Consider the following 24,137-nt stretch of genomic DNA (forward strand, 5'->3'; position numbering starts at 1 on the left):
CCGCGCCCCCCCCCCCCCCCAATTGGATTTCGCAGGGAGTTTTTCTCGGGAACAAAAATCGATTCAAGAGACCAGCAAAGAACCACAAGACAGTATGAACAATCAGGAAAACTGAGAAGAAGAATGAAAATTTTCGAGTTTACCTGATCTCAGAAGAAGGAGACTCATCTGCAGCAAAACAGACGGTAGTGAAAGGGAGAGATCGATGCTTTCTGGTATTCAAAGGCCAAAATCTAGGGTTTTCGGAAGAAAAAACAAATCTTTCTCTGTAATTACGGCGGGAAGATTCGCAACGAGTGGAGGGTTTCGTTGGATTCTGGGTTTGGGTTATTCGACAAAGATGAATGAGAGACTGGGACCAGACCAGAAGAGCCATTGGTCTCTCTGGAGCTTCCTGTGTTCATAGGTGGTTTTGTTATTTATTTATTTATTTATTATTAATGGTTATGGATGTGATAAGAAACTTGCCACGCTTGCGAATTTATATTGGTTTTTGGGAGCGTGTCGTTTACTATAATTTGGGCCTTTATAGGCTTTTTCCTTTCAAATGTGAAAGTTGAATATATTTTGGATCTCTATATGTTTGGGCCTCGAAGTTTTTTTTTTCCTAATGCATGGAAGCTGATGCATTTTTTATTTTTCTATTTTCTCCTAAAATTCAAATTGAAAAGTTCATGTTATTAATCCCACGGGGTATATCATCAAAGCACAGAAGCATTTGAATTTCGTGTAACTGAATTAAATCGAATATTAAAAAACTCGAAAAAAATGATTTTTTTAAAATAAAAATATAAACATTTTTTCTGAACCAAACTGAAATCGAAATCAAAATGAATGTATAGTAACGGAATGATACAAATTTTCTATAACCAATAAATAAACTAATCCGAACAAGTATGGAATCGAATCTCAAAACTCCCCTGCTCCGTTTCTTGTGTTTGAACTTAGACATGGTGATTTCCTGGAAGGTAGGTTAGTTCATCTACCAGACATAGCCATGTGAAAGGAACAAACCATAGTTTCTGTACAAGATTGGACAATATATGCATGGGCCCTCGAACATCTACGTATGATGAATTTTGACGATGGGAATTTTTGTGACAATCCCCATGTGTTAACATTTACTCTTTGTCGTCAATATATAAGCTCGAAGCAATTTGCAATCAATGTTTAATTTGACCGTATATGGTTGGTTCTACATCGAACAACGATTCAAATATAATGGAGCGCATGGAATAAACTGTACGTATAATATTTGCATTCAAGCAGATAGTAGTGGCAGTAAAGAGCAAATGGTAATGTAAAATACGATAATTTTATATTGCAAAAAAAAAATATATATATGATATGGGTAAAAAAAAAATCCGCAGTCGGTCCAAATCCTACGATTTTAAAACTGTACAAGACACCTTGAAAACGGTACATAATTACAATAAAAACGGTAAATGGACATATATCTACATATGTCTCTATATAATTTGACCTATGTAGCATATTGAAATCTAGAAGATAGTAGCCTAGGGTTTTACCAAATGTAACGAAATTTTCATGAGGGATCATATATTATATACATCATATGAGTGAGGTGACAAAGATGTGGGTTAGTCAACATCTCAATTTGTAGCTTCTGAATAGGTAGCATGAGATGCTTGTTATTTGAAACCGACTTCTTACAGATTACATGTGATCGGTATATATAATATATACATACATACATACATACATACACATCAATCACATTTCTTGTTCTATATGTAGATATTATAGGTACATGAAATTTAAGTATTTGGACCGTTGAACTTTCAAAGTTTTCTTCTTATGGAATTCACTTGTTAGGTGGATATTGCTTATGCTATATATATATATATATGACTTGTACACGTGTGTATCCATATATATCATAATTCGCATATATATATATATATATATATATATATATGCTTTTATTTTGGACTGATGCCTTTTATCCTTGGACATTGGACATTTTGGGGAAAATGGCATCGCCGGGCTGCTTTGACGTGACATTTGTAAGGTCGCATTTACATTTTGGACCCAACATTGGAATTAAATTCAATATAAAAATCAAACAATTATGATTTTTTTAATTAAAAAAATCGAATCCAAACTGAAAAAAAAAATCATCGAAAAAATTAAAATAAATTTTGAAAGATGAGTATTATAAATAAAAACCGAACACGAGATAAATCCAAATCGAAACGAATTAATATAAAAATCGAATATTTATAATTTTTTAAAATTGAAATAACTCAATACGAATATAATCAAACTGAATACGAACAAATATCTTTCTATTATATCCTAATATCTCTTCTTCTACTGCATATTTGTGTGTTCTTCAATATGTATCTACATATATATATATACACGTGTGAAGATTAAAGGAGCTGAGAAATGCATGGGCGATGACAAGCCGCGGTGCGTTTCAGGGGCTGTTTGGTCTCCAGTTTCCAGACAGAGCTTATGTCTTGAGCGATTCTGACAGCGTCCACAGACGCGCCTGAGAGCCCTCTCCTCGTGAACCCCACCGCGTACAATCCCGATTCCCCCTTCCAGCTGTTCGGATACGGCGTTTTGGGATAACCTCTCTTTGAAAATAACGCCCTCTCCTGTTCAAACGCAAACGCAAACGCCATCAGCTCCTTTGTTCTCTCGTATAGTTTCATAACAAGACCGGCCCGGTTAAAAATCTGAAAATTTCTCACCTGAAGCCAAGAAGGGACGTTGCTGCTGTACCCAGTGGCGAGAACCACCGAGTCGACGTCGAGATTGTCTCCGTTGACAAGCTCGACTCGGTTACCGTTGAATCGTTTGATCCCTGGAACCACATTGATCTCCCTTGATCTGATCTTCTCCACAGCTCCGATGTCGAGCACTGGAGTCTTGCCTTCCGCGTTCTTGAGCTCCATCGGACCAGTTCTCGGCCTTTTCAGACCGTACTTCTCGATGTTCCCGAGCACGAACCATGCCAAGATTAACAGTATCTTGTCGACAAGCCACACAGGAAGCCATTTCATCATCGCCACCGCAATCTCGAACGTCGATTTCCCCATGATCTCTCTCGGCAACACGTGGACCTGTTAACCCATTTGATCAGACCCAAAATATCGCCTTCTGATGAAAAAAGTTCGTTACTTTATCACTTACCGAGCTGCGAACAACCATGGAAGGCACAGCAAGGTGGTTAGCAAGGTCGAGAGACACTTCCATGCCGGAGTTTCCACAACCCACGACGAGCACTTTCTTTCCGGCGAACTTCTCGCCGGACTTGTAATCGCAGGCGTGAATGACCTCGCCGGAGAATTCGTTCAATCCATCGATCTGTGGCATCACACACTCGGCATATAGTGCTTTATATTTGAAAGTACAAAAGATCAGTCATGGTCGACCACGAGCCACCGGCAAATGTATTCGACCTCGTCACTGGTCGACTCGGTCTTGACCCGCCACAAGCCGCTGGTCTCGTCGTACATGGCGGACCGAACACGTTCGTTGAATTTAGGGTTGATATCGAAGTGCTTTGCGTAGGACTCAAGGTACTGGATGAACTGGCGCTTGGTGAGGTACTCTGGGAAATCCTCGGGGAAGGGCATTTTGGGTAATTGACAGAACCGCTTGGGGAGATGAAGCTTGAGCCTGTCGTAAGTGCGTTTCTGCCAGAGAGAGGCAATGCACTCTGCTCTCTCGAGAACGACGAAAGGGACGTTCTGGTCGCGGAGACACGCCGCCGTCGCTAAACCGGCCGGTCCGGCTCCGACGATAACCGGTCCATTGACCCAAATGCACCGTCGAGAAGTGGAATCCTCATGATTCATCAGACGGAATAAACTCTCCATTTCTTGGGTTTTACAGGGGACTAAGAACGAGGTTCGCTCTGTTTTTTTTAATAAAGAATTTGAAGGTTTTTTGTTTGGTTAGAGAGAGAGAGAGAGAGAGAGAGAGAGAGGTTTTGGGTTTTGGAATGAGAGAGGAGGCAAGTGTCGTGGTGCTTATATAGACGAGATGCCATGTTCGTTGAAATTTTTCAACGAGGATATTATTATATGATATTTATTTTAAACCCTAACTAAAATCGAAATTATTATAGCTATGGTCTATTCATTCAGACCCACGAAATCAGGGGAATGACGGTTTTTCATAAATATTACCAAAAATGCAGAGTGGGAGTGGCTGAAGCAAGCAACGACACCTCAGGCTCCTTGTAGGACCCACACGTCCAAACGCGAAGGGTTAAGCGTAATTTGGGGAAGCCACGTAGGGTGGGGATGCTGACGTGGACCCAAGCTGTGTGGATAAATGTCTCAACCATCGTATGCACACATAAACCTCGGTTCGAGACTAGGGTTAGGGAAACAAAACATATCGTTCGGATTATTTATTTAAATATGTTAAGTATAACCTATCATGGACAACACGATGGGGATCCATAGACAATGATGAAATCGACTTCATTGTGTTATGTCTCTTCCTACATATCATTATCATTTATTGTATTTTATTAGCTACTATTAAATTTTCATAATAATACACAGATTTTTTTCCAACTCCTGATTAAAATAATAAATTTTACAAAGACCTTTAAAAAACTACATGATATTTGGCTCTTTATCTTATATAATGTGAAGTTTTAGTAAATTTCCATGTATTTTTTCGAAAATTCTAACGAAATTCATGATTTTAAAGTTTACTGAATAATTTAGGAGTTAATAATAATTTTATGTATTTTCACGAGATTTTCTATAGTATAGTATTGGGGATGAGTTTTAGATTTAATAAAAGTGAGGCTAAAACCTTTGATGGTGACTAAGCGCCTAGCCAAGAGTTTAATCTTTTTTTGGGTAATCCCATATTTTCCCACTAATTTTTGTTAATGTTCCATATTTCTACATTAATTTTAAATTTGAAAAAAAATTACACCCAATTTTAAAAATTTCTAATCTCACACAAAATATTAGAATGTGTTGCAATTTCTTCCATATACATAAACGATATTAAATTCCGTCAATTTTAATGTTTACATAGCATGTCACATCACACTTTTTCGTCAAATAATAATATTTCGCCAAATCATTATGACACGTTAGAAAATAATATAAAAAGTTAAAAAATTAAATAAAGTTTTAAATTTTCTTACAGAATTTAAAATTTTATTTTTAAAAAAAATTAAAAAATAAAAAATAAAAAATAAAAAATAAAAAATAAAAAATAAAAAATAAATTACATATACATATATACACAATTATATACATATACATATATACACACATATATCCACAAAAATATAATATATATATATATATTCACATATGTATATACACATATATACATATTCATATATATATATATACATATATATCCATATATACATTGAATATGTGAATATGTACACTATATATATGCATGTTAATATGTATGTATATATATGTGTATAAATATATATAAAATTTTGTATATACACATATATACATATACACAATTATATACATGCATATATATATATATATTTACATGTGTATATATAGTGTATGCATGTGAATATGTATGTATATATATGTAGATGTATATATGTATATGTATATAATTGTGTGTATATATATATGTATATATATAAGTGTGTATATATGTATATGTATTTTTTTTTTTTAAATTTTTTTTTTAAATTAAAGTTTGAAATTCTTTAAATTTTTAATACTTTATTTATTTTTATTTTTTATTTCTATTTTTTTATATTTTTTATGATTTGGCGAAATATGATGATTTGACGAAAAAAGTGTGATGTGACGTGCAACATCAACATTAAAATTGACAAAATTTAATGCTATTTACGGATATAGAAAAAATTGCAATGCATTTCAATATTTTGTGTGAGATTTTGGAAATGTTTAAAATCTGATGTAATTTTTTGTCAAATTAAAAATTGTTGTAAGAATCTAGAACATTAACGAAAATTAGTGGGGGAATATGAGATTATCTTTATATACATATTCTCTTCATTGGTACTTGAAGACGCTCATTTCATATAGTGCTTTATATTTGAAAGTACAAAAGATCAGTCATGGGTAGTCCCCATCTATGAGAAAAGCTTTCAGAGTCCCACTAAAACCCACTTGGCAATGGAGATGGAAAGCCATGTGCATGTATCTTTTTTTGGAAGCTTTGAGTTTGGCCCATATATACACACTCCCACATGTACATATATGTGTGTATCTATGCGAATGTAAGTATATGTCAACATGCATTTTTGAAACATGTGCACAAACATAAGCTTAAATTAGTGGGTTTGAATGAATGTTTTTTTTTTATAATTCAAAAGTTGATAAAATGTTTAATCCAATTATATCTCTCGACTAATCGAAAATATCTAGGTGAATGTGTTTTTCCAAGTAAAAATTCGAATCTGAATTGGAAATAAAATTTATTTCATCCAATAATTTTATTATTATTATTATTATTAGTGTTGAGCAACAAATGGCCAAATGAAACACCAATATATGATCTCTATGAACCCTAATCTTCATGCCAAATATGAGAGAGTGATTCGATCCCACATGGATTTTGATCCTTTGTTCTATGATGCTGCACGCAGGATCGATCGTACTCATAGTTTTCACCTTTTCTAACGTTGGAATTATAATCATCTCTCATTCTTCATTTGCCAGTTGTATATTTCCCATCCATCTTTGGCATTTTCTATATGTTGTTTTCATTTAGACAATAACAGTATGATTTTTTTTTATTTGTTTGGAAGGTAAAACTCCATAAATCAAAGTGACAATGAAATTTTACATCGATTGTGTTATTCCATATATATATACATATATATATATATATATATTATAAACATATTCGGACAAAATACAATGCAAATCTTTACCAATTTTAACCGGAGATTATTCGGTTAATATTGAGATCTTGGACCATAGCTTTGAAATATTAATATATGAGATTATGCGACACGTTTTTCGGAATTTTATAAAATAAAATTGCATGTTGATAATTAATTGTCAAATAAAATCCATATAGAAAAGCTTCATGTTCCTACCCTGTCGTGCTCGATCTTCCTTTTTTTTTTAATGTTTCATGATTCCAAATTTCCAATTACAGCGAAGCTAAACTCTCAAATAATTATTCAGAGCAAAGTTTGACTTTTAGAGGAACATCTCGCTTAGTTCTCACCATATGGATTTTATACATATACATATACATATACATACATAAAAGTGCATGAGATTTGGATCATTTTAGATTTTTGTGGAGAAAATTTTATTAAAATTTATAATTAAAAAGAAACAAAACAAAATAAACCTCCACACAGAAGGATATATACAGATCACATGAAAGACAATGACCATGTAGAGAATTTTTTTTTCCAAACAAACTTGTTTCTATCTGTACAAAATCAAAAAAAAAAAAAACAACACATGAAGGGGTGGGTGGGAACACAACTCCATAGACCCCCATCTATACGGTGTGTCCCAAACACAAAATTTGCTATAACAATATGAACCAGAAACAGAAGAATTTAAAGCCACCAAGAACATAAATGTTGTAGTTTGATTTGAAAGTAAATAGAAAGGGTAAAAAAGAAAAAAAGACACTGCACACCAACAAAGAACAACCATATGTATAAAGATCCTCTCCCCTTTTCTTTTTCTCCCAGCAAAAACTACAAACTTCATGAAAATTTCTGGGACCAACAGAGACAATCAAAACAATAAACGAATCGGAGAATAAGAAATTCTTACGAAAATGGGGAGGGATGAACAATGGATTTGGTGATTTTCCGGTGAGATGTTCTTGTTTTTTTTTGTTCCTTTCGCCTTTGAAGGGCACTCCACCTTTTGACATAAAACTGAAGGTGGGAACATTCTCCATCTGCAAATTCATCTGGTATCTGACCATTATAGCAAGAAACTGAAAGCTGGATTCTCTTGGAGTTCGTCTGCGGCTTTCACTTCAGCAAAGTCCTTCTCTTGAATTGCACTAGATAGGTCATCAACGGAGAAGGGAATGCTACACACCAAGAAAGACACAGCTCGTTAGTTCCATGAGCAGGGGTAGAGTTAGGAAAAAAACGATCACAAATTTCCGGAAGTCCTAATTTGTCTTGCATTCTATCATCTTTCAGACTCACTCTCTCTCTCTCTCTTAAGAGTTTATTTCCTAACCGAGCCTCTTCCATTATGAGAACTCAAATTCTTGGGTATAAAAATGCATAACTAGATAGCAGTTGGGCAAGGAAAAAATTCAGTGGTTTTTCTTTTCTCATACTTTAACACTTGATATTCATCAGGGAATCAACAAGCTTGTATGCTTTTGAGAGACTTCTTGTCTTTCTTAATTCACAGAGTTGGTCATTGTACCTGGAATCATCATCTAACAAGAAGGCACTGCTATCAGCATTGTTCGAATCCTCTGTCATAAGTACCCTCATGCTTGAAATGACCTGTTGATAATTTAGAGTCAGAGTGTTAGAACAAAGCTATCTTCGTGGATGGAACAAGCACACTATTTCCTCAGGGAAATTTACATCTTGGGATACACTTCTTGTGTTATAGCTGTCATCCCAGTACAGTGTGCATATTCTGTAAAGTTGCTGGACGCTAAGGATCTGAAACAAAATGAAAATGGTGTCAGCATAACCATGAAAACACGTGCTTATGTGTGTGGCCATATCCAAACATTTATGGATATGCAATCGGTATTTTTAGTGATGCATATGCATATGTGATCAATATTAGAATTGAGAAAGAGCGTACCGGACACAAATCATTTGCTATCTCATCATACGAGATTCTGTATTTCTGATGGATGACCTGTTGGTGAAAAGCCAATTCAACATGATGAGAAATGCAACTTTTAACAAAAGAGAAAAATGAGAAGGAAAAGAGAAGCGAATTTGTTTATACATTCAGCTTCAAATAATATAAACTTACCAAGAATCCAACAGCCTGTCTGATATGTTTAAGTTCGTCCCAGGATGAGCCTGCATACTGCACTTCAAGGGCAGGCATCATGAACCAAAATTTTATGAAAGATAAATCACTTAAGATCAAGAATCCGAGAAGGGTGATTTCACAAGGGCAAACCTCTTCTTTTGCTTGGACGCACCATAACTCTAACTCCGCCAACCCAGATTTTACATATTCACCATTGCTAAATGTACAACATTCTCGCCGTAGGAGAAGACTACAGATAGAACGAACTCCATTAAAATCTGCTCTGCACGGAAATGTCTAATTTTATAATAGATAATAAACAATCTTTTTACCTGTTAAATAATTGCACATTGATGTATGAGAAAGTCTGAGTAAATATCTTCTGGATAAGCACTGGAGGAACCTGAAACTAGGAAGAGCCATTAGAATTTCCTGACATTTTAAAGAGATACAGAGTAGAGACTCGAGTTCTATGCATTTCCGTACAAAGTTTTCTTGTAGTGTGTTCAGAAGTGCATTTAGGCCTTCAATGATTCCCTGCCAGTGGTTTAAAGGAGAATCCTTGCCAAATGACCTTCCAGATCGTAACACACTTCCCTTGGACGTTCGTGGTGCCTAAAGATACTTATTCTCATCAGAAGCCAGAATAAAACATTCAAAGCAAAAAATGTGTACATACTACCATTTGCATAAAAAAACAAGTACTAATAAACACACCTGGATGCATAGCGAAAGCAAAGTTTGCAACTCCCTTTTCAGGTTATCCCGAATTATTCCATAAATTTTTTCTACATATGCTGCAAGCTGCTGCTTGAAAAGCAAAGCTGGATACTTTGCATCAACGGGCCGAATCACTGCAGCCGCTGCAGAAGCTGCTGCTGCAGCAAGATTTGCTGAAGAAGGGGATGAACGGAAACCCTGGTAAATTAGAAGAAAAAGATAACAATTTGAGAAAAGATTGTTTCTCTAGAGACAAAACACATTAATATAGGGCCAAAAAAAGTTTATATACCAAGGCCATTCTTCCAAACAAGGAGGTGGAGATAGGTGGCTTTCGATGTGTTGTCGCAGTTGCACCAGCTTTCAGACTTTGTTGAAGCATGAAGAGTAAGGTCGAAGTATTGGATAACCAATATGCCAAATGAGCATTATCATCTTCATTCTGAAATCAGTAAACAATTAATTACTATGGTAAATATTAAATTAATTTAAAAGGTAACGCATTGTTCTCCTTCAGAAATTTCACAAGAAAACAAGGGCATCATCCACCAATTTTATTACAAACACTGTTAAAAACAAAGACTAAGATAATAAAATCTGGTACCTCAATAGCAGAACCAATCATTTGGACAAGACGATCAAACACATTCGTCCTTTCCGCTTCAAATGATTTCCAGTGAAGCAGACATTTGTAAAACCCTGGTAAATTAGAAGAAAAAGATAACAATTTGAGAAAAGATTGTTTCTCTAGAGACAAAACACATTAATATAGGGCCAAAAAAAGTTTATATACCAAGGCCATTCTTCCAAACAAGGAGGTGGAGATAGGTGGCTTTCGATGTGTTGTCGCAGTTGCACCAGCTTTCAGACTTTGTTGAAGCATGAAGAGTAAGGTCGAAGTATTGGATAACCAATATGCCAAATGAGCATTATCATCTTCATTCTGAAATCAGTAAACAATTAATTACTATGGTAAATATTAAATTAATTTAAAAGGTAACGCATTGTTCTCCTTCAGAAATTTCACAAGAAAACAAGGGCATCATCCACCAATTTTATTACAAACACTGTTAAAAACAAAGACTAAGATAATAAAATCTGGTACCTCAATAGCAGAACCAATCATTTGGACAAGACGATCAAACACATTCGTCCTTTCCGCTTCAAATGATTTCCAGTGAAGCAGACATTTGTATATAGTAAATGCGGCTACAGGTTTCCCGTGGCTGAATCCAATATCTTTTATCACACAGTTGATAAGAGCATCGACATCCTCCTGCAGCAAGAAAATTAACTCTCTTTATTCCTGACTGATCAGAAACATACAAAGGAGTAACTCAGCTAAACATCATACATGTTGACGATCAATATGGGATCTTCTAGGCTTGGCATCAGATTCTGTTCCTTGCCTCCTTGCTGGTGTTGCAGGCTCAGTGCCCTGCAAAAAAGGCGTTTAAATATATAAAGGCAAATGGGAAATGGAAAAATATGATTGCTAGATCTCCACTGACAAAAGTATATGTTAATAAATTATTACATCAAGACGATTCTCTTCACTAGGATGGTGACCATTTTCCAAGCTCTGAAAGAAACAATAACAAATTTGTAATATCATAAATAGGACAAAAAGAAGTAAATGAGAAGTATTCCTAAATTTTTTTCACTGGTCTACCTTAACAGGAGAAGGAGGAAGATGTCCAGATGATGTCTTAATTGGTGCACTTAAGAGGGACTGCTGCCTCAAAATCTGGTTTTCAGATTCCATGTCCAAAATTTTTTCTTCGAGTCTGCAGACGAACACAACATGAGAGAAGGAATAGATTTCATATTGAGGGTCAGTCAGTTATGGGAATCTTGAAATACTCGGTAAATTAAATAGCTCAGAGATCTCTAGATAATACTTGTGCATGGCGGTCTTCAAGTTGACAATTTTTGTTTCAGCTTCTAGAGCCTGCTTTTGCCTCTCCACACTGATTCTACTTGTCTCCTCGAATTTTTTCTCAGTTTCATCAATCTTCTGCTCCAATGAACTCACAAGGGACTGCATATAATGAAGAGAATTAGCAAATGCATTCTATGATTATGAAATACCACACTTTTCTTCCAATAATTCAAAACACAGACATCCTTGCTTAAAAAACAAACACAGAGAGAGAGAGAGAGAGAGAGTACCTTGAGTTCTTCGTTTTCAGTTGTAAGTTTCTTCACTAGTTCTTGGTCAACTACAGTAACCTCCTGGACCACAGGGGAGACTTCTGCTGCCTTTTTGGCAGCTTCCAGTTCCTTCAAGAGAGATACTTTAGTTTCCTTGAACTGAGTTTGCATTTCCTCCAATGCTGATTGCAGTTTTGCATTTTCTTGTGTTTTAGCTTCTTCCATGTCAGTCTGCAGAATTAAAAGCCGCATGAACAGATTAAAGATACGTCAAAGTTGAACCAAAGTTTAGAAAAACAAATCTATCATGAAAGGCAAAACAATAAAAAATGTATTCTGTTTAATCTGACCCTCATGCGTTTCTCAAGCTGTAATCTCCATGTGAGTTCTTCCACCTGCTTCTCAAGCTTATTCTTCGCGGCTTGAAGAGCTCCTGTCTCCCTTGCAGCCTGAAGAAATTAAGAAGATCTTATAGTTGCAGTTTACCCTTTGAAAAAAGGCAAGCACCTTCTATTTATGTTTTCACGATCAAGATGGGGATATAGCTCCAGGTGAGCAATTGCATCAAAAGAACTATCTTGAAATCTAATCTTTAAACCAAACATTCTCTGAGGTGTTGCAATTTATATACTAACTCAGAATGAAATCTGAATCATGAAAGCACGAAGGAGATCTCACCATCTTAAGCTTCCGCAGTTCTTTTCGAGCTAACCTCACTCTCCATGCACATTGTGTCACGATTGCTGCTTTCTTCAGCCTCTTATAACGCGACTGAGCCAAGAATCTACGGCAATGGCTCTGGTATATGCAAAGAGAACTTACTCCAAGTCACAGATTGCAGAAGAAACTCAAATGGAAAAAAAATTGTATGAAGGAAAATAAAAAACAGCATGTTGATTTTCATCATTTTCCATAACAAAAGGGTAAATCACCTGAATCTTAATTGCCGCCTTGGTCTGCCTTCTGGAGCGTAGCTTGTCACGGGCAACCATTCCACGCATACCTGATTGAACAGAAACAGCTGCAAAATAAATTTCTTTGTAAGACTTCCGAGCAAGGTGCATCCGCAAAGCTTTCTGGATCCTCAAAGCAGCAGCTTCTTTGCGCAAGCTCTCAAAGATGTGCCGAGCAAGTTGTCCTGTACAAAACAAACAAGAAACAGACAATGTATGAACAGGTTAACATTTTGAATTTCCAGGATATTGAAGTCAGAATAAAATTTCTAATCCTTAAGTACCTCTGCATACAGCCTGAATATTTGACGCAGCCTTGCGAAGCATAATAAAGCTTTTGCGGGACAAATAAGAACGGACTTTCCTCTGGATGATGCTGGCTGATCTTCCTAGGACCTCAGTCCTCCGAGCATCTAAGTCAGCCATCTGCCCTGCCCTGAGGAAAACTTTTGTCTTACCAATCTGCAAAATAAGAACATGACGCTTTACACAACAGCAGGATCAATCAAAACAAGCATTCTGCAAAAGATTAAAAAGCCCAGTTGCATACCCAAGTATGCGAACTTAAGGAACCAATCTAATTACCTGGTAACCTTGGAGTCCAACCTGCTCCAGAAGCTTCTTGCAGCCAGCTATCTCATCAGAACTAGCCAAAAAAAAATTCAAAAGTGAGAAACAACTCTAGGTAAGCTTTTTACCTATGAATCAAAGAGAGCCATACCTTTTATCCAAAACTTCAGGAGCAAGGATACCAAATCTGTCGAGGAATTCATCAAAATGTTTCCTGGTGGGATATCCAGCACAGCTAATCCTAATTGCCTCCATCACACCCTGTAAGGGATTCATATAAAAAAAATTAAACTTGCAGGCCAGTAATAAGAAGAATAGGTTGTTTTAGGGAAACCAAGAAAGCATGTGAATCTCACCCCACAACGTAGCTGTTGTAGAACATTTTGGTTCTCAAAGATTGAAGGTTTGAGAAGATTGTTGGGCTTCACACAACGAATATAGTGAGGCTCAGTAGAACTGAGAGTTTCAAGCAATGATACCAATTGTTGCTGCACGAAGCAAGAATAAGATTAAGAAAGAAAGACGCTTCAATAAAATAGAGATTACAACAACAACAACAGCGCCTTAATCCCAAGTTTATTTGGGAAAATCAGAGAGACTATTTGCACAAAAATAGATTGTCATACAGCACCTTAAATCGCGAACCTATAGAAGAGAACTTTGACTGTTTGTTAGAATCCTCCGCCAAAAGAGGAAAGAGACCTGCAACGAAGGTGCATCTAGAAGCACTTAGCAATGCCTGATGCTCAGCAACAACATAATCCTTGTTCTTGTCCAGAAACTGTTCAGTCTGATAAGTGACCTGAAAAAACAACTCATTTCTTTTAGGGTACAGCGCAACCTTAACTTTGTTCCTCAGCAGAATCATATTATAATTTATTCAATATGCTGAAGTAGAATTTTACTTACATCACCAGCATAATGGTCAATTGTGAAGTCACTACGAGCTAATTTCGGCTTGCTAAATCGCTTATGATTTTTGAATGTTTGGTACAACTTCTGAGCAAATGTTTCATGTGTTGATCTTGGGAACATACTGCAAAATAGAGATTAAAGACTTAGATACAAAATAGAGAAATTCCCCCAATAGCAATAGCTATTCGAGTTCATACGCTTACCAAGCTTCATCTAAGAGAGCAATGATACCACCAGGTTTCTGTAAGATGAGAAGAAGATGACGGCAATGGCCAAGTAAGTATACAGATAATACTATGTAACATATAGGAGGCAAAATGTAGTAAAACTGTGCACCTTCTCAATAAGGTCCAAAACATCTTGATTATCTACGAACTCAATGTAGCTCCAGTCAATTTCTTCCTTTTTATACTCTTCTTGTTCCATTTTGAAGACATGCTGCTCAACAAGAAATTCATGGATCACTAATTAGGAGCTGAATCGGCTGAAGAAAAGGAAACTACCTGAAGAATGGACAAGCCTCAGACAAACCTGATTAAAATGTTGCTGAAGTTTCTCATTCGTCAAGTTGATGCAAAACTGCTCAAAACTGCAAAAACCCATGCAATACTAAGCATTTGTGCAAGGAAAAAACAAGTGAGCAGAAATTCAAGTCTTTTACTTCACTCCGATACAAAATATCTGTATAAGAAGAGACGCGTTTTCCTAAAATTTCACTTGTCAAAAACCGAAATGTCACCAGCTAAGAAACTCTTAATATGCTTGTTTGCTCTAGTTACTTGTTGATCAATTCAATACCAAGATAATTCGTACCAGGTTAGAGTTAGTCAAATTTACTGCACCATTCATTGCTTCAAGATATCAGAGATTAATAGAAAGCCAGCCAACAAAACAACAGAACGCCCAAGTGAAAACCTTGAGATCCAAGTTTAACCTGTGTTCCATATGAGCTTAAAATCTACCTTAAACCTGTTTCCGCCCCTTATGAAACAAAAGGCATACCAATTAAGCACCTGTTCGTCTTGAAACTCTCAAATCCATAGATATCTAGGACACCAATCAAGTACTTTGAATCAGGATCTTGGCCAATTGAACTATTGATCTTGTCCACAATCCTGCAAAAGCAATAAAGCAAGTTAGTGGATAATACTGAATGAGACATCAGAAAATTGCAGACACAGGCATCGAGAAATTATGTCCTGGGATTAGAGTACACATAGTCATATACCAATCAAACACTCTTGAGTAAACAATTTTTGCCAATGCATCTCTGCTGAGCACCGCAGAATCTGGATCCAAACATTTGGTAATGGTTTCATCACGTGTCACAATCACACGTTTGCAAAGAGAATCTTCCAGTGCTTTCTCATCACACCTGAAGAAAACCAACGTATCAGGATCTTTCAGCGTCTTCTCACATTATCTCATAGTTAATGAAACCAGTTTTCTGGAAAGTAAAGGAGGTTTTCCCATCTTAAAGTCGTGTCAGTTTGATTATTTACTCACATGAAAAGCTCAGCTGCAGTCTTCAGATGGAACTTCGATTTTTCATCTTTTGGAACCGACGAGTCTGTTTCTTTTCCTTTTGTAAATTCAATATTCCCAAGATGGAGAATAGCGGCAACAACTCGGAAAATTGCATCCTGGAAAGAAAGAAATATCAGAAAGTTTTATTTGCTGATATCACTATTTTTACTAAAAGGGCATACAATTTTTACCAAAAGGACATACACATTACCTGCTCCTCTGAACTTATCCCAACAACATCCATTGCCTTTCGCGTTTCAAGATATTCCTTAGAATCATCTAACCCATCCAACTCAATGCAGTTAGACTGATTCAGATAATGAAATGTTCTTGGATCTGCCAATTTCAGTTTTTTTACTTCCTGGTCAAAAAACAAGAAGCAAATGAGAAAATATCTGGATAAAACCTTTAATGACATTGCCCAACAGAAATTAACGAAATTTTAACAAAAGGTCAAACTAATTTAATAAAATGGAATCAAGAACGGCCTGATCAATGGCTATTTCTAATCTTAGTCATATTCTCAGCATCTCTAGCGGGAGGAATGATTAGAAAATCTAAACTAGCACACGAAAAAGAAGGAAACGGTATATTTACCTCTGGTGGTGCAGCACAAAGCATGTAGAAACAGTGATAGTTTCTTTCAGGATCTGACACCTGACAAACCCGTGATCTCTCCAACAAATAAGTCCTGATAGCAGCTCCTGATATCCTTCCGCCCTGGTCAAACTGAATCTCTACGAATTTACCAAATCGACTGCAACATGATAACAACCACAAATATGAATCAATTCGTCCATAGATATTCAACATGAAAAATGTAATAGTGAATACACACATATCCCCACCTTGAATTGTTGTTTCTGACGGTCTTTGCATTTCCAAATGCTTCTAGAACAGGATTGGACTGCATAAAAAACAAAACATAAAGCAAACATATCTCAGATTTATCTTCAATCAACTTACAGAAAATCTCTAGACAAACTACAAGGTCCACAATAAAGCTAAAGTAAATGCCACGGCTAACCTCCAAAACCTGCTGCTCAACTGTCCTTCCTTCAGAAACAGCTCTCCCTCCCATGTATGCAAGATATCTCATGAGTAACTTAGTACTTTCTGTTTTACCCGCGCCACTTTCTCCACTGACCAAGATTGATTGACTTATTCCCTCGTGTATCATTTGTCTACAGCCAGTGGAAATCAAGAAAAGGATTCGATACCAAGAAATGACCAGCAATAGAACCAAACAGAAACAAGTCCAAAAATAGAACAGACGCACCTGTAGGATGCATCTGCTACTGCAAAAGGGTGGGGGCTCAATTCTCCAAATGCTGCACCTTTATACTGTGCCATCATATGGCTATTGTACAGATGGGGTAGTTTTCTAAAAGGGTTCACAGCGATCAAAATGTTCCCTGTGTAAGTCTGGAAAACAAGAACACATTTTAGCGCCAATGACTCACAACGGAAAATCATATAATAGCAGATAAATAGGATAATTTGAGAATCTCCACTAAACGGAGCAATAAATTTTTAATGAACTTGTTATAAAAAAATCTTCAGAGCACTCACATATATCTCGTTTATATCATATCTTGCTTTCAGATTTTGAAGTACACCCGGTTCATGCAAATACGCTAGCCTTGTCATATCGTCCACTCCAGAAGGTGGAGCTTCAACATCTTTCGGGTATGCTTTTGAAGCTTTAACAACGACCTGAAAATTATGATTAAAAAAAGGCTTAGAAAAGTCAAATTGGCATTTACGAGACACAAACAGGCTTGGACTCAGGATAAGAAAAAAGCTGCTAATGGTGACAACGAATTCACGTAAATGAAACCTAACTAGGTAAAATATAAGAAAAAACATAAAGTCCATGCTGCAGAATATAGCTGACATCTAAAGATTCAAATCTGCTATGCATACCGTCTTCCCGGAGGTACACTGGACCTTTATATCTTCTCCTTTAACCTCGATAACTTCACCATCAATCCATGCCACTTCCGGATCTTCTACCCAGACAAAAGCGCCAATTGTAGTGGTGGAGCAAGCCTGCAAAACCAACAATTGAAATAACTCTACAGTCACCACAATATTTGCAGCCAAGATACAGGGGAAGCATCTTCGCCTTCATGCTATGTGATAAACTGAGGGTCAATCGATCAGTTATCTACTGCAACGACAAATTAAAAACACACAAAAAAAATTGCACTTCACAAAAAACATTCTAAATATCCCTTACTCCCATGTTTGTACATTTACAGGCAGGAGCCAAACCCCTCAAAATTAGGATTGTCAAACAAAAAAACAATGCATTTACCAACCCGAGAGCATCACATGAAGAAAATCAATCATGAGAAAGAAAATTTAAAAGCTTTAATACCATGATGACAGATAATTTGGTAGAAGTGTTCCATTTGTTGCAAATTTTATTCAAGTGACATCAGAACCAAACTAAACAAAAACCCAGAACAACAAATTGAAAATCGATTAACAAGATGCCCCGCTCAATCATCTTATAACATCAGTCCTGCAGCATCAATTTCTGGTCAATTATGAATCAACGGAGGTCTATAGCCCCCGAGAATCAGCTAGGGCATCACACCATATTTGGACATCTAAAAAAATGCAGCATTTCAAGGGACAGATCAAAAGAAAGTCAATCGAGTAGAAACAACGAAAACCCCTTCATTGTATTGCGATCACTGATCAGTCAACAACAGAACCACGTCAAAGCAAAACACAGAAATTCAATCGCACGCGCTCTTAAATTAAGACAAATCCCGAAATCAAAATGAGAATGAGAAACAAATGGATGTAAACGGAGATGATCCCAGAAAATCAAAGGTACCATTTCCGCCGGAGATTTATCGGCTCAGAAACTCTTTGCTCGCCACCGGATCTACGTGTAATAACAGACGATCATCCACTCCAAACGGTGGCGATGAATAAATGTGTCTAACTTCCTCGACTGCGGACGAACTCTGCAGCTCCCAAAGCAAATACAAAGAAAATATCAACAAAGCACGGCTTCTCGATCGAATCCAAAAGGTTGAGAAGCTAAACCCTCTTCAAGAAAAAATTTTCAAATCTGCTCGAAGAAGAAAGTATAAGCCCTCTATGTGTCTCTTCTCTCTTTTTTTTTTAGAGACATTGTCGTTCTTTTTTTTTTTCTTGCTGATGATTTTTTCTTTTCTTTTGGATTTTCTTTTTCTTTTCTTCCCCCTTTCCTCTTCCACCTTTACGGAGATTTAGTCTTCTTGGAGCTTTTACTGTGTGATTAAGCTAAATATCAAGCGTTAATTAAGACCGAAAATTCCGAAACTACCCTTATATCATCTAATCAATTTCTTTTGTTTTGAAATTGAAAATACAAATATAACAAAGCGGCAAATATCACACTTTTTCTTCTTTTGCTTTTCTCACTTTCTCCTTTTTCACCGCACCAAATCACATTATTATTATTCTTGGTTCTTACTAATAAAATTTTCAAATTAAAAATATAATCTTACCTTATCTTAACTTCTTGAAACACTTTTAATAGTATCTGAATAATGTGTATATATATTCTGTATTTACATGGAATGAGATTTGATGAAAAATTATGAACTAATTGTTTTACGATACATTTCCAAAATAAAAATGATCAATTGTTTTATCTTATAACCTTTTTCAATAATTCTTCCCTCTAATTTTATTTAAATATGGTTTTCTAATACTTATATAAATGCTTGCGAAAATTATATTTTCATTATTTATCCTCAAAATAGGTGCGAAATCTAGATATATACAAACAGAATAAATAGTTAATAAGTGGATAATTGTTAAATATATAGATCTCTGCAGCTTAACATCATTTGTCAACGGAAATAATATTATTCTTTCACTTAGTGAATTTTTGTTTAAATATGAAAGGGGAAAAAATGTTGTGGTATAGTTGCAATTTCGAAAGAGTGGATGGGCAATTGGGTGAATACGGTGGATGATTAACTCTAAGCAATGTAATTAAGCGATAAAGGAGACGAGATCTTGAGACTGACACTGCATAACAGCTGGTTTGGCTGAATAGCCCAATAAAATAAGTCCACGTGGCACTAATAGATATTGTCCGTTTACCATTGGACGGTTACGAAAACCCTTTATATTATCGCCGTCGCTTTAGAGGCGGTGGGGGGAGGGCGTTACACTCACGCGCCCGATCATCTCGCCGTCAACAGGGAGTGGGACCCACAGTATCAGCCAATCAGAGAAGCGAGTTTGGTTCACGCGTTCGGTTTTGTCCTAAACCGGTTCGACATGGACAGGTAGAGAGAGTGAAGAAGGCACGTAGATGGCGCGTGGTTTCCATTTTTGACCTGGCGTAGAATCGTACGTCTGCGGGATCAAATGGACGGTCGAGATGACGCGTGTGTAGAATGAACGGTGCAATCGTGGCCTTACGATCTGATTTTAGGGGGGTCAGGGGGAAAATATAAAAAAACACTACCAAGTGAACGCCTTGACGGACGGAAACGAGAAATGAAAGTTGTAGTTGCGTTCACATGTTGGAATTTAATTTAAAATTAATGATGCGATGGCGATGGAAAGTTGAATCCGTCGATGTCAAGAATTATCGGAGACATTGTCATAGTTTTGCAACGCAAACGCAACCCCATCATCATTAACTTTTCAGCTTAAACAAAGCATTTTCGCGTTTTGCGTTTAGCGTTTAGCGTTTAATAAAAGGAACCAAACAGACGGACCGAGAGCGAGTGAAATTATCAGAGTAGAAGGGGCGCGAGCCGAGGATCAGTAAGTCGGGGAAGACCCGTCCGAGCTCCCAGGGCTCTGCAGCCACACGCAGCCTGCCATTCCGCATGATACTTTTACATTAACCATGCTTCATTGGAACAAACCCAAAAAAATAAAAATAAAAAAGTCGGGCATTAAACAAAAGGGGTTCTATGAAAATGCTACCTAAGATCTAGTTACCGTGTTTATGGTTTAAAAGAATCTGATGCGGAAAGAGGGAGACTTTCTAATGAAAGTTGTATGGGATTGTGAAGACTTACCACCTGAGCGGCAAACGGCAACATTTTCTCCGGGGGCATGCTCCCACATATGGCTACAGTACAGATCAAGCAAACAAGCGTTTATGACTTTTGTATACACACACATTTTGCATCTTGCAAGTCACGTACCGTACAGAACGGCTCCAATGAAAGCGTCTCCTGCGCCAGTGGTGTCGACCAGTTCTTCTGGAGGAATTTTCTCAGCCGTTCCCAGAAACAACCTTCCGCACACAGCTCCTACCCCGTCTGCCTTCAGTTTCATCGTGGACTGAAGAGAAGATACAGATACAATGGAAGGTTTTGATGGTGTTCTTATGATGGAAAAGAGGAGACAAGACAGAGAGAGTTCGTCTTACCGACGAAACACATGTTGGGGTTTTCATGGCGGATCCGTCTTTTCTTTGCTTCAGAGTCTCCAACAGGCTGTCTACGTCTGTCTCCTCAGATTCTGATGCCTCTGATGAATTTTGACAGATTCAAGAATGAGTTAAGACTTTCCTTTGGTTGCGAATTCTTTTGACAATGAAATGGAGTAAAACCAAAACAATCTGTAAAACTGGCAAATGCCCAAATGGCAGAAATTTCATCCCACGATAAGTTTTTGCATCTACAACAGCCAAAAGCTCAACGCCAGAAATACCATCAGACCGGAGCAAAATCCAATTTTTTTTTTCTAAACAACAAATATTAAATAGCTAAAAGATCCATGGATGTATAAAAACCAAACACTGAAACACCTAAAAATTATGTTTTGGGCCTACTGATTGACTTTCAGTTCCTGAGAAATTGATGACAGGAAATTAAGAATAATGACATGGGAAGCCAGTTATTTACCTTCTAAACATCTCTGGACCATTATGCACCCGTCTTCACCTAAGGTTACAATCACAAACTTCAGTTTTGGTAACCTCAACAACATTGAAATAAGAGCAGCTGGAGTAGTAGGTGCCTCCGTCCATGCCTGCAAATCAAGGGATTTACAATGCTTTCCTCTATTGTGATTGGTGAGATTCATCGCCAAAATATGCAAAACTGAATAGGCTAAAACAGAGTGTTCAATAGCTTCCTAACAAGCGTGCCGACCCAGATCCAGAAACATAACTGACTTGCCTGAGGAAATTTTGCAGAGCAGACAGCATAATCGGCTAGTTGCAGTAGATCATCTAATCCTTCTCTTTTCCTCTCTGCGTCCACTAAAATAGGTATATTCTTGCAAGCCGCCTGCTCTGGAGAAACACAACATGCACAAGAGAAAATGAAGCAGACAGCATAATAACTTTTTTTTATTATTTCAGGGTACTTGGGCATGATCAGGAAGCATATGAACGAATGTCTCTAGACAAAGCTCGCTTTATAAACCAATTATAAGGGTAAAGATGCAAATCCTTGCCTCTCTTCCGGTCGACAGTTTTAAATATATAGATCTCTGCAGCTTAACATCATTTGTCAACGGAAATAATATTATTCTTTCACTTAGTGAATTTTTGTTTAAATATGAAACCAGAGCCGATAGCATGCTAGATTGAGAAAGCTCGGCTGGAACCATGGGTGGATATCCAGGCGTGTGAATACAAGTACGGGTTTTCCTGAAAACATTCCAGGTCAAAAAAAAGTCAAAGACTGCAAGGATAATCTAGCCGAGGACTCGAATTCATGCCATTAAACTATCACGTTTCTATATAAATATATTTCCTATTACCTACCAATGGATCTGACACAAACAAGTCAGCTGGATGAGAGCATATGAAACCAGAGGAACTTATTATCAACTATAGCTGTTAATAAAATGACTCAAGCTCCTTGAATCATGAACAAAATAATGAGAGAACATCCAGCACATAGGCGAAAGCACTCACGTTTGTTCATCAACTATGACATAGGTAAAAGGTGAATTGCCCTCTTTAGAAACCTGGCATGAGATTAAACAAAATAACGATACCGAACTATACAGTACAAATATCACAAAGTTCGACCATGCTGCGAGGCTTGTATGGTTACCACCAAAAAAGAAGTGTCCACACCATCAGCTTCCAGCTCCTCTAGTATTCCCCTTCCTTGGGAGTCCTCAGCAACCTATCACAAGTTAGCAACCCAATAGTGAAACCATTTCTCACCATTCCACGCATATACATAGTTTGCTCCACAAATAAGCAATTCAATTGTGAAACCATTTCTTGCCATTCTATGCTTCCAATCGTATCTAAAAGGGGAGGAGAAATCCGTACCTTAGAGATCAGTCTCGGGTTTAATCCCAGACGGGCGGAGCAGGTTAAGGCATTTCCTGCGTTTCCACCTCCTTGCACCTGAAAAAGCAAACCATTAGACAAGACCAATCAGATTCTACTGCCAAAGAAACCTATAAGATATCTCCTACAATCTAACCCTTTAAAGAACTTGAAAGGGACAACTGAAGGGTTCATGGCTACAGACTACTGCCAGTTTGAATCACGAGAGAAAATAATGGTGAACCCAAGTCAACGAGTACAGTAGAATCGGGATTCGTGTCCGGAGAACAACTAATGGGCATAGTTGGACTAGGATCGAACTGATAAGGCAAAGAATTACAGAAAAGACTCGAACCCAAAAGTACCAAATTAGGAGACCAAGTGTCACGGAGAGCGAGTAGAGCACCTTCAAGCTGGTGCTCCTGATTTTGTCATCGGGCTTAGGGAAAAAATCAACAGACACCGAACCACAACCTAGCTGCGAAAACCACACGAGACAGCATTTTCCGTTTCAGCAAGAACGCTCGAATCGATCCAAACACGAATCAGACGCGAGTCAGGTAGGATCGTCAAAAACGCACGACGATGCGATTATCGGGCAGAGAAGGGATCGAATCGACTGCTGAGGAAGACATGGTGACCCTGAAACTGCAGCGAAACAAGTTTCATCACATATCTGTATGAGCAAAAGAACCGGAGAGAGGGAGAGAGAAAGAGGAGAGGGAGATTTGGAAGCGCAGAATCTGGGAAGTGTGAAGAACGCAAGACCTGGTGAATTGACGTGAAGAAGAAGAGGAGGAGGAGGAGGAGGAGGAGGAGGAGGAGGAGGAGGAGGAGGCGGAGAAGGAAGAGAGAGGAGGGAGGTGTGAGAAGGAGAGCATCTCTTCGTGATTTTTGTGACGGAAAATGTTTGAGAGAGAGAGAGAGTGTTCGCTGCGTCAGCTTTATGGATTATTTTTCATTTGTTTATTTCCCTCTCCTTTGTTTTGTTTCAATTTTATCTTAGAAAAGATTTTGTGCCTAAACCATGCTTTTGTTGAATGAAAATTTAAAATGACCGTTATT

The 24,137-nt window shown here is 37.2% G+C and overlaps 4 protein-coding genes across 6 annotated transcripts in view; all 4 read right to left on the reverse strand.

The window, feature by feature from the left end:
• Nucleotides 1-436, reverse strand: part of LOC104804029 (protein LOW PSII ACCUMULATION 1, chloroplastic) — a 2,032-nt gene extending 1,596 nt beyond the window's left edge. For both annotated transcript variants that reach the window (XM_010528175.2, XM_010528174.1), the window contains exon 1: nt 144-436. In XM_010528175.2, coding sequence (XP_010526477.1) covers nt 144-376 — 233 coding nt within the window. In that variant the 5' untranslated portion in view covers nt 377-436. The remainder of the gene's footprint in view (nt 1-143) is intronic.
• A 1,846-nt stretch (nt 437-2,282) lies between these two features.
• LOC104804031 (probable indole-3-pyruvate monooxygenase YUCCA8) lies at nt 2,283-3,964 on the reverse strand. Its single transcript, XM_010528178.1, is given in 4 exon segments — nt 2,283-2,627; nt 2,724-3,095; nt 3,166-3,354; nt 3,387-3,964. Coding segments are annotated over 4 exon segments (1,260 nt in total). The 5' UTR covers nt 3,855-3,964; the 3' UTR covers nt 2,283-2,396.
• A 3,405-nt stretch (nt 3,965-7,369) lies between these two features.
• Nucleotides 7,370-18,982, reverse strand: LOC104804032 (myosin-14). 2 transcript variants are annotated; one of them, XM_019201393.1, is made up of 40 exons: nt 18,648-18,982; nt 17,723-17,848; nt 17,369-17,512; nt 17,076-17,221; nt 16,824-16,980; nt 16,645-16,703; nt 16,394-16,553; nt 16,008-16,157; nt 15,776-15,912; nt 15,498-15,644; nt 15,283-15,384; nt 14,801-14,858; nt 14,606-14,707; nt 14,473-14,510; nt 14,264-14,390; nt 13,986-14,156; nt 13,711-13,842; nt 13,506-13,615; nt 13,370-13,430; nt 13,069-13,246; nt 12,764-12,969; nt 12,510-12,629; nt 12,182-12,280; nt 11,850-12,062; nt 11,579-11,718; nt 11,350-11,464; nt 11,215-11,259; nt 11,032-11,115; nt 10,783-10,953; nt 10,536-10,620; nt 9,970-10,037; nt 9,675-9,875; nt 9,444-9,572; nt 9,290-9,360; nt 9,108-9,207; nt 8,955-9,011; nt 8,778-8,834; nt 8,549-8,629; nt 8,382-8,464; nt 7,370-8,031 (listed from the first exon to the last, which is right to left on the reverse strand). In XM_019201393.1, the coding sequence occupies exons 1-40, from the start codon at nt 18,648-18,650 to the stop codon at nt 7,920-7,922; spliced, it is 4,545 nt and encodes a 1,514-aa protein (XP_019056938.1). In that variant the 5' UTR covers nt 18,651-18,982; the 3' UTR covers nt 7,370-7,919. The 2 variants fall into 2 exon arrangements, with proteins under 2 accessions (XP_019056938.1, XP_010526481.1); XM_010528179.2 differs by lacking the exon at nt 9,970-10,037 and having other exon boundaries at nt 10,471-10,620; nt 18,648-18,981.
• Nucleotides 18,983-20,378: 1,396 nt separating this feature from the next.
• Nucleotides 20,379-23,968, reverse strand: LOC104804033 (5-dehydro-2-deoxygluconokinase). The gene is made up of 13 exons (XM_010528180.1): nt 23,841-23,968; nt 23,654-23,720; nt 23,479-23,550; nt 23,073-23,150; nt 22,846-22,920; nt 22,704-22,756; nt 22,321-22,433; nt 21,958-22,073; nt 21,682-21,808; nt 21,204-21,304; nt 20,977-21,115; nt 20,848-20,900; nt 20,379-20,640 (listed from the first exon to the last, which is right to left on the reverse strand). Exons 1-13 carry the CDS (start codon nt 23,951-23,953, stop codon nt 20,557-20,559), a joined length of 1,191 nt encoding a protein of 396 aa, XP_010526482.1. The 5' UTR covers nt 23,954-23,968; the 3' UTR covers nt 20,379-20,556.
• Nucleotides 23,969-24,137: the final 169 nt, after the last annotated feature.

The sequence above is a fragment of the Tarenaya hassleriana genome, unplaced genomic scaffold (genome assembly GCF_000463585.1).
Source record: "Tarenaya hassleriana unplaced genomic scaffold, ASM46358v1 Cleome9, whole genome shotgun sequence".
Taxonomy (NCBI): domain Eukaryota; kingdom Viridiplantae; phylum Streptophyta; class Magnoliopsida; order Brassicales; family Cleomaceae; genus Tarenaya; species Tarenaya hassleriana.

Bases quoted from the DNA above. Each gene is read 5' to 3' on its own strand.
- LOC104804032 (XM_019201393.1), bottom strand. The intron at 8,835-8,954 runs GTAAGTTTATAT...TTTCACCAACAG, and splicing joins GACAGGCTGTTGGATTCTTG to GTCATCCATCAGAAATACAG. The intron at 8,630-8,777 runs GTACGCTCTTTC...ATTTTGTTTCAG, and splicing joins TAGCAAATGATTTGTGTCCG to ATCCTTAGCGTCCAGCAACT.
- LOC104804033 (XM_010528180.1), bottom strand. From the start codon at position 23,953: ATGCTCTCCTTCTCACACCTCCCTCCTCTCTCTTCCTTCTCCGCCTCC. The intron at 22,074-22,320 runs GTGAAAGAATAA...GTGTTTCTCCAG, and splicing joins TTTAAACAAAAATTCACTAA to AGCAGGCGGCTTGCAAGAAT. The intron at 21,305-21,681 runs GTAAATAACTGG...AAAATTCATCAG, and splicing joins GGTCCAGAGATGTTTAGAAG to AGGCATCAGAATCTGAGGAG.